The 15,131-nt window shown below is 39.0% G+C and overlaps 1 protein-coding gene across 1 annotated transcript in view; it reads right to left on the reverse strand.

Moving 5' to 3' along the window:
- The window catches only part of SDG37 (SET domain group 37), a 54,188-nt gene extending 45,481 nt beyond the window's left edge, over positions 1-8,707 (reverse strand). The window contains exon 1 of the mRNA XM_090004714.1: positions 8,312-8,707. Within this exon, the coding sequence (XP_089860840.1) occupies positions 8,312-8,423 (112 nt within the window). The 5' untranslated portion in view covers positions 8,424-8,707. The remainder of the gene's footprint in view (positions 1-8,311) is intronic.
- Between the last annotated feature and the right edge of the window lie 6,424 nt (positions 8,708-15,131).

A 15,131-nucleotide genomic window follows, 5' to 3' on the forward strand; every position in this document is an offset into this window, starting at 1 on the left:
GCAAACAACATACACCACGACACATTTTCTTGAATTGATCTCGTAAGCTCATCCATCACTATAGCAAATAGGAAAGGGCTTAAAGCAAATCCTTGATGTAACCCAACCGTTATAGGAAAATTGGTTGTCACCCCTCCACAAGTGCGGACATTGGTTACTACTCTTTCATACATATCCTTAATTATACTAATGTACTTGAGAGAAACACCTTTCTTCATCATTGTCCACCAAAGAACAGTTGTTGTTGAATGAAAGTTGAAAAAGAATATAATAATCAAATCTCCAAACCTAAGTAAAGAAAAAGAAGGAATGACAGTAAAGGTTGCTGCAAAAAAACAAAGAACATTAATGTAGCTATCCAAAAGTTGTTGTAGAAGGCTGAACGTGACAGGGAAAATCACAAAATAAATAAACAAAAGAAAAGTAAGGGCTGCTGCAAAACGTGACAGAGAAAAAGGAACGCAGTGAAAAAATAAAATATGGTTGCTGAAAACTTTAAGGCTGCCGCACGCAACCCTAGGGGAGGGTTTTTATAGCTACTGGTGGATCCGGGTCTCAGGTCCAGTCTGGGACCCAGATGGACCCCGGATCGTTGTTCATGTTGTTGTTGGGTTTGTGACGTCTGGGACGTTCCGGACCTGCTCTGCATCATTCTCCCCTGGTTGGGAAGAAGTCGACTCTGACGACTTGTTGTCACCACGGTATGCATATAAATCAGACACATTGACGATAGGCAACATGTAGCGATATTCCTGGACGATTCCAAATTAAAGCCTTTAGATTGGTTTTGAAATTGACGGTCTATACCATCTGCTATGGCACCCCATGGAAGCATAAGTTGAATTTTTGTTCCTCCAGCACGCGGTCTTAAGGGTTTGGCTAGAATACCAACAATACAAGCATACTTACCAAAAACTGGACCACCTTCTGAAAATTTCACTATATCTGCCCCGAATGCATAGTGGCTCTGCTCATCGTCCATAGAGAAATCCCCATTCAGGATCTTGTTCCCAAAAACATTGTAGGCTATTGTGGTATACCAATGACCAGGTGCATCATGATCAATTCTAGAACTCATGTTGTCATACAACCATGCCTTGATCTCCCTATCAAGAGCAGTGGACAAGATAAACTGAACACGATCTTTATCATGAGGACATACTGAATAGACAGGAGCTTCATGACCCTCAAATGTAAATTGTTTAGCACCAGTAGCTGCTTCCCACACCTTGATAATCTTGTCATCCTCACAGGTGATTATACTGAGTTGTTTGTTAGGGTGAGCAAAAGCAATGTCATTAGCACCTCCAACATGAGCGTCAATCTCCAAATGATGATCTGTCGGACAACTCGGGCCGACGACAGAGGTCCCATCGTCGATTGTCCCCTTCGAGAGGCGGCCATCATCAGTGGGATTCGGTGTCGAAAATGGAGGCTGACCAGCCGGCACGGAGACTGTCGGTCTTAGAAGGACAGGTGGGTCAGCATCCTTGTGCAGGCCCACTTTGACGCCATTCAGTTACACGACAGGTCGGTGGAAGGTTGGTCGGACTGGATCGGTTGCTCTTACATCCGCGAGACCAACAACATCAACGCCTAATCCACCACTCGTTTTCGGCATGGACATTGTGTGTGTCTTCCTGGACGACTCGATGGCCTCGAGCCGTTCTTTGCATCCATCTATACGCTTCGACAACCCAGCTACCTCCTTTTCTAGGCGTAGCATATCTTCCTGCATCTCTGTCACCATGTCGAGTATCCGCTTCATGATCTCCTCTCGCGTCTTTCCGCTCGTAGGACTGTTCCTTGCTTCTTGCGTCATGTCGTTGACCAAGGAGGAGGAGTTGTGCTTTGATACCATTTTGATGCAACGAGAGAGACCGAGACTTCACGACAAGGTTGCAGATGTTGCTACTCGTAAATCAGCGAAGGAACCGATGTTGTCACGCTATGGGTAGATGTGATGACAGGGGAAAACCTCAACCTTATCGATGCAGCGAGATGGGAATCATCACCTTCACACAGGGGACTGACAATGAACTCGTGGATGCAGTGAGGGATTTGAAGTTGTCACGTTAATAGGTGTCACGTTAACGCTCTTTGCTGCGGCGGAGGAATTGACAGTGGTCGGCTAAGGTGCTGATGTTATGCCAATTCTCCAAGGCACAAACAGTTGTGCAACATCAAGATACTCAATGGAAATATGATGCAGGGCAACGGATGAATCAATCCGATCAAAAGTTTAATATGAACTCGGTAAGGGTTACAAGGCTTAACCAAAAACAGAAACGAGCAAATAAAAGAATAATAAGGAACAAACTGGCTGGAATGAAAAGCTTAGCAAAAGATAACAATAAAAAAAATAAGAAAGGTTGTTGCTGAATGAAAGCTGAAAAAGAATATAATAATCAAATCTTCAAACCCAAGTAAAGAAAAAGAAGGAATGACAGTAAAGGCTGCTGCAACAAAACAAAGAACATTAATGTAGCTATCCAAAAGTTGTTGTAGAAGGCTGAACATGACAGGGAAAATCACAAAATAAATAAACAAAAGAAAAGTAAGGGTTGTTGCAGAACGTGACAGAGAAAAAGGAACGCAGTGAAAAAAGAAAATATGGTTGCTGAAAACTTTAAGGTTGTCGCACGCAACCCTAGGGGAGGGTTTTTATAGCTACTGGTGGATCCGGGTCTCGGGTCCAGTCTGGGCCCCGGATGGGCCGTGGATCATTGTTCATGTTGTTGTTGGGTTTGTGACATCTGGGACGTTTCGGACCTGTTCTGCATCAGATATGCATTTCACTCATCTGATGAAAATATTTTTTTAGTGCAGCTCTATTCTTTACTAGACTTTGCTCTATCAAAAAATTCGTAGCAAATCTAGTAATTGCACTACAAATCAACTCAGACCACCAGTATACTTTCTCATTAGGTTTAAAACTCATACATGATTGTAAATAAATTTAGTAATTCCTTGACAACATTCAAGCATGAGGTCTATGCAGTAGGTTGTACACGGAGTCCAAAAGAATAACCCAAAATTGTTTGTCAATTCTTTACATGATGCTATGATGCAGAGCAGGATGGACCCGGGTCCATACAGTGTGACCCAAGCAGGGGACCGGATTTACACTCTGGGGATCGGATCCAAGCAGCGGATCCAATCCAGATTTTGGTTCCAAGACATGGGAAAGAGGTCCCGTTGCGTGCCAATTCCAAATCATGAGCCCAGAGACTATGGGACGGACAGCTCCAGATCCAACACCAGAGCGGCATCGGGTCCAGGGTCGGACCCGATACCCGGATCCAGCCAAAAAACTTTAAAAATCCCTCTAGGGTTTCGTGCGCAAGACAGAGAATATGGAAATAGCAGTCGTTTTGCCTTTCGTTTTTTTTCTCTTTTGGATTATTTTTCTGTCAGAATTTTCCCTTTGATTTCCCTGTTTTGCTTATGACTCGTTATTCATTTATCTTGGTCCTGTTAGATTGATTTTTGCCTTGTCTTGTTGATCCTCGTTGAAATAAAAGAATAAAAGGTTACTTTTCACTCTTCGGTGGCCCCTTTCTTTGATTTTGTTCACTGGTTCATAGCACGACGAGGGGTCGTGCTTCAGTTTTAGCCCACAAGCACCTGAGACATTGATTCCTCTTTGCATCAAATGGTATCAGAGCATCGGGCATCCTCCATCGCCGGCAGCATGCCACCAAACGTGAGGAACGATCCGGCGAAGGGAAAGGAGCAGGAGGACACCGGCAGCGACGGTCAAATGTCGCGTATGATGGAGATGATGACTCGAATGGACGAAAATCTGTTGTGTGTCAGCCGAGACGTCGCCAGTCTGTCGAAGCAAATAGACAGGGTCAAGGCACGGTTGGGAGCACTTGAATCCAAGGTGGACGCGCACACAGTGCAATTGAATTTGTTAGGCGCGCACGCGATCCACCCTGTTGAGGCTACTACCATCGACCCAGCCTGGGTGACGCTCCAGCACACGTCGCGATGTGAAGCCGTTGAGGAAACCCTGCACAGGGATGCAGGTAGCGGTAGCCCTCCCCATCGGGTACACTCCCTCCAACTTGAGTTTGCAACGACAGTGGGTCACCCGTGTCCGGGTACCCTCCAACTGAACGGCCAAGGTGCGCAGCGGGTTCCTGCGACTGGGTCGCAGGCCGGGCCTGAGTTGCAGGACCACAGCGTTGCGTTGGTCCTGTCCCAAGCCTGGGTTCCAGGACGCGCACCCTGGGTATCGCACCCCAGGCTGGTTCGGACCTGCAGGGTCCCGACGTCCCACCAAGAAATGATGGGGACCCGGGTTCCCCTGTCAAAACCGGGAAGGCCGCGATTGTCCTCCTTGAGCCCGCGCGTGGGAACCCTAATACCGTAAACCCACGAGTGGGAACGGTGAGACCCAGGTGGACGGGTCTGGATGCAATTATGGTTGTTAATGTTCATCTTGGCGGCATTCAAGAAGGCTCTTTGGTATTGAATCCAGCTTCATTACAGCGTGGCATGTTCAGGGCTGAGCATATCAGAAGTTATAAATCTGAAGTTGACGTTGTGAAAGAAACAGGGAAGCGCTGCAAAATGAAAGGGGCGGTAGATTTTGGAAAAACGCTCTGTGGGTATGGTAGGGTGGTCAGCCTTGATGATGATGGAATCCCATTTATTGGTGCCGACTTGCAAGCTGGAGATGTGGCCATTAGTAAGTTGGCAAAATCAGGAGCAGATCACAATTTTAAATGGAAGCGCCTATCTTCGGTGTATCTGATCTATATGCTTACTGTGGAGAAGATTAATCGTCGGAGCCGACTTCTTCCCAACCCGGGGAGAATGATGCAGAGCAGGATGGACCCGGGTCCATACAGCGTGACCCAAGCAGGGGACCGGATTTACACACTAGGGATCGGATCCAAGCCGCGGATCCAATCCAAATTTTGGTTCGAAGACATGGGAAAGAGGTCCCGTTGGGTGCCAATTCCATATCATGAGCCCAGAGACTATGGGACGGATAGCTCCAGATCCAGCAGCATACCGGAGCGGCATCGGGTCCGGGGGCAGACTCGATACCCGGATCCAGCCAAAAGCCTTTAAAAACCCCTCTAGGGTTTTGTGCGCAAGACAGAGAATATGGAAATAGCAGCCGTTTTGCCTTTCATTTTTTTCTCTTTTGGATTATTTTTCTGTCATAATTTTCCCTTTGATTTCTCGGTTTTGCTTATGACTCGTTATTCATTTATCTTGGTCCTGTTAGATTGATTTTTGCCTTGTCTTATTGATCCTCATTGAAATAAAAGAATAAAAGGTTACTTTTCACTCTTCGGTGGCCCCTTTCTTTGATTTTGTTCACTGGTTCATAGCACGACGAGGGGTCGTGCTTCAGTTTCAGCCCACAAGCACCTGAGACGTTGATTCCTCCCTACATCATGCTATATAATTTGTTGTATTATCAATAATGAATTGTACAATGTTTAGAGGTTGAACCTCTTCCATAACCTGGTAAAAAACCCTCAGTAATACATCAGTTGTCTTGAGCGTATCAGAAAAATCAATTGATTTCAAAAACATGATTTCTTTGGGGCAATAGACAAGAACATTTATCAAGGTCCTCGACTTTCTGTCTATCCACCAATCTACCATGAAGCTACGCTCAGTTTCTCTCCATGATTGTCTCATCTCATCAAAATATGTCTTAACTTCTTTCACATTATCATTTAAAACTTTTTTGCTCAAAGCATGATATGAAGGCATTTTATATCCAAGCCCGATATTGGTTATAGCATCTTTCATGACCTGAAAATGAAAGGAATTTGCCGCATTGGAAGGAATACAGGCATCATAAAACCACCTCCCAACCATGACAGCCGCTTGCTCGACTAAAGGTTGAGGAGTTATCATAGTACAAACGTAGAGCTGCACCCAAAGACAGTCTTAGGAGGGAAAAATCTCCTAATAGAGCCTCTAGCTCAACCTCCTGGTCCTCCTCTCGAAGAACTCCCTCCTTCCCCTCTTCTTTTTGCACCCGTGGTGGCAGTCGCAACACTACTATTAGCACCAGTCACAACTTTTCCCTTCGTTGCAGAACTTCCTACTTCCGATCCTATGCTATGGGCTATAGGATCAGAAGTAAGGAGCTCATCTTCGTAATACACATCCTCTCAGGGCTCCACATACCTCATTTTTGCCTCATTCATCTCTCTTTTTAGTCTTTTTTCTCTCAGATCATCAAGTAATTATTGTCATTGTTATTTTATGGTATCCGGCAATTTTCTTGACATGCATGCATGCACATTATAATGTATCCTGACTAAATGATGCTTTAACTGAGAGATACCACCCGAAAAACTATTTTGGCAATAGTTGCATTTGATTTTTAATCGGTTTTCACTCGTTACTTGAAGGCACCATTGTCATGTCGGATCTCCTGATGTGATCTTCCCTTAAAAACACTCAATAACAAGCAAAGAATAGAGAATTTTTATCTTAACCCACTGTCTTGAGTAAAAAAAAGGGTGAAAATACACTCTTGAGAAAATCGCAAAATTCATCTCCCTTGTACACGAATATGCCCCCAAATCGATCTCATGAAACCTAGGGTGCATGGGTTCCCTTCTAACAGCCTCTAGACATGGAAAACTCAGCCCTCAAGAGGCCTTTTAAACCCAAAATGAAAAAATTAGATTTTTGGGTATTTTTAAGTGTGTCAGACCCGTATTGTACGATATAGGGTGTAATATATGATATGGGTCGATACAGGGGCGTATCATACGATATACCCGACACGGGTACAATACACAATTGTATCATGATATGAGTGTGTATCGTATCATAAACCCCAAAAACAACGATATGAATCGTACTGTATCGTACGATACGGACAATCTTGGTTAAGATGGTCACCTAGGTGGCAAGGTTCATGTATTTACTCTGATTTTCCCAATGATCGCAATCAGAACCTGACATGGTAGGTGATTATACAATTTTTTGTTTTTTATTTGTTTAAACATCAAACTGGAACAAGATGAGCAATTCTTATTGAATTTGAAAAATATGCAATATAGTTCTCCCCCAATGCAAATAGCTAGTCGAAAAATATCTCTCTCAATGTCATAGGGACATGCCATTTTGATTGCATGTCCCTTGTGAGACAACCTGACACATGGAGCAACCCGGTTAGCCGCATGGTACGTCTTTGACATGCTTGACCATTTTTGACGTAGTCAAACATGTTTGACTGTGTCGGACATGGCTAAAACGCATGTCAAAGGATATTTTTTCCCATTTTTAATACAAAATAAAGATAAAAACCAAATATTTCACCTTCAACCACAAATCCTCTCTCTCTCAAACGGTTAAAAGTTCAAAATTGTCCCTCTATCTCTTTTCTTTTTCTTTCTCCCCCCTCCCTTTCAAACACACCACCTACTATTATATGTCTGAACGTTTATTTTATTCTTTTTTTATATAAATGTGTCCTTGTATCCTACTTAGAAATCACGCCTGTGCATGTTCGCGTCTTTGTGACAGCCTCTCATCCAGATAGAATTAAACTTGGACGTTGTAGAAGAAAATAAAAACATGCAAAACTTTGACAATGCGAACTGTCAATTTCAAGAATAAAAGAGCGTACAACCATCGAAAAGACAAAAAGTAGCATAACTCCCAAACCAAATGCTACAGTGACTAAAAAAAGAGCTTAAAAACGCATAACAAGAAGGTAAAAGTAATCAGCATTACTAAATTACGAATAACATAGCCAAGCAAACTCTAAAGAGATATAGAGACAATGCTAAATCGATACATATGAAGTTAATATCAATGATAGGGGACTTTTATTGTTTGAATCAACATCTTCCCTGTTGTAGATAGTCATTAACTTATCCATACAATTCCACACCAAGTTTTCTGTTCATCGATGTTATGATCCCGGTGGTTTAAGTACTTAACTTTATGCACCTTAATCACCCTAGCATCTTTTGGTGTATTCGTTAGGCACCTAACATTTGGTATCAGAGCAACCACCACCGCACCTTAATCACCCTAAGGCCTTTTGGTGTATTGGTTAGACACCTAACAATCGATGACAAATGCTTAGCCATTGTTATCATCACTAAGCTACTTACTCGCACAAACATTATTGATCTGTACATGATTCAAGATCTTTCGAATGTCATGGCGAAACATGTGATCAAGTGTTATTTCCTCTACTGAAGGTGCGCCAATTGGGTGATGTTATCATCAACTATTTCGAGTTCAAAGACGAAATTGATGAACAGAGACGCATATAGAAAAGAATCGAGCGAAATAGGGGACTGACCGGGGAAGAAGTTTCTGTCGGCGATGAGGCAGCGGCCCTTCTCTTGAGTAACAGATAGCGCCAGCCCTTGCTCGGAGAGGCTCTTCGCCAATTCTTCCCGGAAATCGCTCATGTTCTTCCCCGGCCTCCAGTATCCACGACACAGAGTAGGGTTTTTTGGCAGGAGAAAAACGAATAGCTGTTACTATCTCATATTAGCTACTCCCTCTCCTGGCGTGATCCCATTCTGGCCCCTCTTTCTTCAAATTTTCTGCAAGAGCCTCGAGGGACTCCGCCACAGACGACGACGATGAGTCCTCTAAGGTTGATCGGGCCAATCTTCGACTTCCGATAGTAATCGAACCTCTCAAGACAAGCCAGAGAGGAAAGCGAATGCCTAAAGAAGAAAAAGAAGACGAGCGGGGGCGAAAAAACGAAGATGAAGCAGAGGAAGAAGAGCGAGAAAAGAAGGTATCAAGAAGCAGAGGACGAAGAGTGGAAGGGGGATGAAGAAGAACTCTCTCTCTCTCTCTTTGGGCGGCAGAAGAGAAGGCGCTTTCCCATTCGTATGCTCCGACCGGAACAGTAGTAAGTGGATCGGGTTTCGTTGGATATCCGGTCTTAATCCATCACAATGTCCCCGCAACATAGTTTTTGCTATAAATGGGTACCGGTATTGGGGCGGGTTTTAAAAAGTTATTACGAAGCATGTATTTTTATAAAGATACTTACAAATTATAATAGTTAAACATAATATGTAAATCAATTATTATTATATAATAATTTTGCATATATTATAATATTTAAAACTCTTAACAAAAATAATGGTTTTTATTAAACAAAATTGTCGATTTGGGCAGAAATGTTAAAACAAGCGAACTTGATACTCATTTATGATGTAAAAAAAAAGTGTTTATTTGCATCATGGTACGTGGTTATCAAGTAATTGGGACACTTTTATTAAACATTTAATACTTTTGTTTAAGGTTTTGAAAATGAAATGAGTTTTCATGAGGCTATATTTTAGACTTTACAGGCTTACGCCTTTTACACCTCATGGGTTTATGAGCATCAAATTCTAAGTCTCTTACCTAAAAAGACTTGAGCTTTTACATTAAGCTTAAGCCTCTATCAAAAAACTCAAGTCCTTAAAAAAAGCTTTGTTTATTAAAAAAGTCTTTATACAATTTAGTTACTTCTAAGGTTTTCTTTTTAATTCAAATAAAGTTATTTAAAAAATAAAAAATCTTCAGTGACCAGAAATTTGTGTTGATAAAAAATAACTTTATACATTAAATTAAACTTAAACAATTGCCAATAAAAAACGTGGGTTTAAGCTCTATTTGAAAATATAATTCTTATAATAATTGACATCATTCATTACATAAGAAATTTGACTGCACAACTATCATGAATTAACTAAAGTAAAATAAAGTAATTAAGCAAAAAATAACCTTATTTCATATTAAGTATGATTTAGTGGCAAAGGACATTATTTTTAAGCATTTCCACCAAGACTATATAAAAGCTTCATGACAGTAAATAATTAAAACTTCAAAAGTAAAACATAAAACAAAAACAAAAGCTTTGTTTCCTCCATGCTCTTGTACTATTAATCGTTGTTTTGCATTGTTGTATCATGAAATTTATAAAAATCAATTATAATGAGTTCAATTTTTATATAAATATTTTTTTTCAAATTGAATAATAATATAGACTAATATTTAACAATTATATTGATACATGAATTTCAAGCAATTCAATTTTCATTAGTATTTGATTCCACAAAATATTAAATTATGAAGTTTAAAGTTGTTTATATTTATTGTTATTTATTTTGTCATATAAAAGTAAATATTCTTCAATGTGTTAATTTTTTAGATGAATTAAGGTTTTGATCTCAAAAACATTGAAGCTTGTGCTTTATAATGCCTCAAGGTTTACGCCTTGTTTATACTTTTCAAAAACATTAAAAATCTTGCTTATATCTAACATTTGTAAGCTCTTTTTCTTTTGACAGAGAAAGCTGGGGTTAGGCAGACCCCTACCAGTTATACAACTATACCATAGGGATTCAAACTTGCAATATCCCAACACAAGGTTGTGTGCACTAATTGCTCCTGCCACAAAAGTGGAGCCCCCATTGGTCTAGTATTAGCAAGTTTAATACATATTATGCTAAGGTGTATTGAGTACCAATGCAACCACAAAAGTTCCTTTTATCATGCCCTGTCTCCTTACAAATATAACATAGGCATGGTTTACCACTAACCATATCCGCAAAAGTATTTCTACAAAAAAATGTACAAACTATATCAATTATCATAATAATAGATAAAATTTCTACCAAAATTATTTTGCATTCACATATAATAGCAACAAATCAACATATGAACAAATAAATAACAACAATTGAATTAGCAATTGATTACATTGATTTTATGATGAGATTGCACCTTTGTAAATTGTAATCAGGTGAACCACAAGTAGAACATCTCTTAGCATGTTTACTTTGATGAATTTTTGATGGGTTTCTTTTACCATATTATTTAGAACGCACTGGATCATGATCTCTCAAAACAATGTCATTATCAACTAAATCTTTAATGAAACGCAACACCTTCGTGTTGTATCTTAATTTGTGTCAAGTCATTTGATGCCTTGTCCAAGATATCTGAGAAGTAATCATAACCTTGTTCACACTCCTTTGCATTAGTGGTACATTTCTTTGCCTTCAACAAAAGCACATGTTTTTTCATAATTGCATATTATTAGTTCGATATTGACGAACAACCTAATTGATGTACAATACCGCACTTTGCATTCTTTGTTTATCTTTTAATGATGTACTTAGAAGGTAGTTCATGAATTTGTTTTATGTAAAAAACAGAAAACATGTGACAACATACAATGCCGGATGATTCCCATAATTCTTGTATGCTTTCTTCATATGTAACAATGTATTTTTTTTTCAATAACACAAAATTTTATCTCAGCTTTCATCGCATGTGTCACTTTATATGTTTTAACTTCAATTGCACTTTCAAGCTTTGCAAAACAATGGATACCTTTTAAATATTCATCCTTTAATTTTGAAAACATTAATGGAGTGAAGATTGTTCGCAGCTAAAACTCGGTTATGCTACATATTTAAATGGGTAGATTTCCTTTTATCATTCGAAAGTCATTTTTTCTTTGTGGTGATGTATGTTCAATGCAACATCATATACTTTTACAAACTGATGCAATGAAGTATGTACATAAACCCACTTCTTAACATGTTATTCATACTCTCGTTGTGTTGAGATATAAACATTCTTGACGTAAATATATTATTGCAATATGTTGATGCCCATGTAGCACGGTCCTTCCAAAAGTCCATAATCCACTTACTATTTCACATGTCAGGATACAAGGATATCATCTCATACCATCTAGCATCAAATTCTTCAATTGTTTTCAAATTGTAAAATCATGCATTTTAAAATCTGACTAACTTTTATGCAAAATTTTCATATATATCCCGAAACCTTTTACACGATATGCCACATGCACAATCGATGCAATGTATTTGGTAATACCTCTTTTATTGCTGCAAACATTATTAGATATGAATCAATGATAATCGAGATTAGAGGACGACCATCCATTGGGAACAACCATTCTTGAAAAATCTAAACAAAGCTTTATATTTTTTTGTCTACAAGTAACACACATCTAAAGACGATCAATTGATTATGATGGTTAATTCTAGTGAATGGAGCAAATGACATCAGATAATTGTTTGTTTTATATATTGTGTCAAATACAATTGCATCTCCAAAATAATAATAATTTTCAAGAGATCTAGAATCAGCCTAAAAACAATTATCATTAACCTAAATAGCATAGTAAAAATCTGCATTTTTTTAATTCTTTTTCATAAAACATTGTAATGCAATTTGGCAATCTTTGCCTTGATATTTTTTATTCTTCGTTCGAATATGCACCCTAAGTTGTTCTTTAGTAAAAATACATTTTTTATTTCTTTTGTTTTAGCGACACTGATTCATCATATGAGAAGGTCTCATAGTCGATTTGGACCATGTATTTATAATATTTTTTTGAGACATGTTGGTTTTTTTTGCTGACTTGTGCATATTTATTTTGGATGGAGAATGCAATATATGAATGTGTCACATTTGAATATTATGAACAACCAACTTCTTTTTATTGGGACATAATTGAATGGTCATTATTGCTTTACAATCGCATCTCTTAATAACTTTTTCCTTCAACTCTCTCGTTGCCTTGCTTTGTCCATGCAAATTGTCTCCAAACAAATACTCCTTTTTATTATTATTTTTTTGAAGTATTTATTTTAGTATCAAAGTCACTCATCCTAGCATACCCATAGTATAATTCATGTGCATCCACAACGTTCTCAAATTTCATGCCTTTTAACAGGTATATGATTCAATGACATACTTGGCACATATTCTTTACTTATTTTATTTTTTAAAACACCAATGTAAAACCAAGCATCCACAGCTAGACACATATATACATTCTCATAATTCCCCACATCACCACCATTGTCTGTACAGACATAGCTTCCTTGCTACATTAAGATTTGTAAAACACCGACTTCGGTCCATATATTCAGCCTTCTTCAACCATATAAACAAGCAAACAATCAAAGATCTATAAGAAAAAAAAACTATAAGCAAACAACCAATTTGACACCCTATTCACATAGCAAAAAGAGAATTTAGAAAAAGACAACAAAAGAGAAAGACAACTGAATTTTTAAGGGTTTCCTGCTCAACTCAAGAGGCAGCAACACCTCACAGGGGCATCACTCCCTGTGAGCATCGAACCATAGTTAATCATCCATGATTAATCAAGCTTGAAATAATGCAAGAACCATAGTGGTTACTGATCCCGAAATTGGAAACCAAAAGTCATCAAGAAGATTAGCAGAAGAAAAAATCTGAGATGTTTGCCAAAATTCTGATGTTCTAGGTCAGATACAATCGACACTGATGTTTTTACATGTAACCTTTTTCATAGGCAAACTGCTGGATAGCCCCCCATAGGATTCAAACACAAGACCCTTGGTAATGATAGTGTAACCTAACCATCAAGCTATCTCATTCGATTCCCCAATATTTAGATGCAACTTAACAACAAAGAGTCTTCGAACCTACTTCCCGCAATTGCACCTTGTGGGAAAAAAGCCCCCCGTCAAGAGGAAACTGTTCTGCAAGCAATGCCTTCTTCAGCTCCCTCATGCAGCCAAGGACTACCTATCTATGGTTGAGATCAAGCCTAAAGCAGGGTAGAAAGTATAACAAAACCTTTGTTGGTTGTGTTTCAGCTGGCTGAGTCCCACAATTCTTAAACAGCTTAAATCAATGAATAATGTACCCATGTTCTAACCAACAGGGAGTAGATGCTCCAGGAGCACCATGTCCTGACTTTGTGTGTTTTGCAATTCCTGGGCATGAATCCTTTTTTTTCCAACTTGCTCTTTGAAGCTCCCTTTCCCAATCTTATACCTTCTCCGCTGTTGGTAATTATAATGTAGTATGTGCATGTTCGGTTCATTTTTTATAATCAGGAGAAAGGTATAATCTTGTCCATGCCAATCAACCCTGAACGAATGGTGCCAGCATGTTTGTTGCTTTTTTTGTCTTTGATTATACTTTGGTTCCACACATCTTATCTGTTTTTCATGTTATATTCTACTCACGAAACAATGAAAGGCATGAAAGCGCTTGTAGAATATCAAAATATGGTTGGGTGGTCTAGTGATTCATCTGACTTCTGACGTAGTTCTGGATTTGGTGTGTGCTGTTGCATTTGAAGGCTGAAATTTCTTCTATGTCAAATCAGATAGGGAGGTCGGGACGAATGGCATAGCTCGATGGTTAGATTGCATGGGATAACCAAGGGGTCTTTGGTTCAAATCTCAAACGGGTTACCCATTCAAATCCCACGGGGGTTATCCCCCAGCTTGCCCTAAAAAAACAAAAAATTTCGATAGGGGATATGATTGAAAATCAAGAACCTTTTCTGATGTGTTTGTGGCAGTAGTTAGTTTTTGTAACCTAGGCTGTGGGAGGCTGTCCATCTTGCTTCCTATAGGTTTACCTTTGTTTTACTTTCAGCTTTTTCTGCCCCTTGATTTAGTAAAGCATTTCTGCTTTAGCAAAAAAGTGAATAGTGGGTGAAATATATAAGCGATATTTTGAAAATATCTCAATAATATCGTTGTAAATTCATAAAATGCTATTAAATGCATGATCTCTCGATATTTTGATAATATCACGGATTTATATATGTTGCGCTATTATTGTGAAAATCTCAAATTTCCATGAAACAACTTATTAGGAGATTAGTAGATCATTTGAAAATAGCCTATATACATCACACATTCTGGATCATGTAAAAACTATGGGTTTCCAGCAAGTCATTGCTACAATTATTACATTAGAAATTGATAATCTTTTATCTAAGGGATGGCTAGTCCAACAATAAAGTTTGTTTTTGGAAAAGCACCTGGCTGGGCCAGGATCTTTCTTCTGAAGTTTTGAAATTTGTGTAGAAGGTTTCTCATACTTGTGCTTGTTGCTCATCTAACTTCTATTAAGAAAATAGACTTGCGATATCTTTTTGAGCTCAAATTTACTTTTAATAGCTCATCAGCTGTGCTGTGAATTTCATCTATATCCTTTTTCAAGCTGCCCAAAGTGGCCTCCTTAGAGCAAACCCCACCTCTCTCCCTCAACCCCCTTCCTTTATTTAATGAAAGATCATCTCTCGCTTCCTATGCCTTTTTGGTGATAACACCCAGAGA

This window comes from Nuphar pumila, chromosome 4, assembly GCF_984573655.1.
Source record: "Nuphar pumila chromosome 4, dmNupPumi1.hap1.1, whole genome shotgun sequence".
Taxonomy (NCBI): Eukaryota; Viridiplantae; Streptophyta; class Magnoliopsida; order Nymphaeales; family Nymphaeaceae; genus Nuphar; species Nuphar pumila.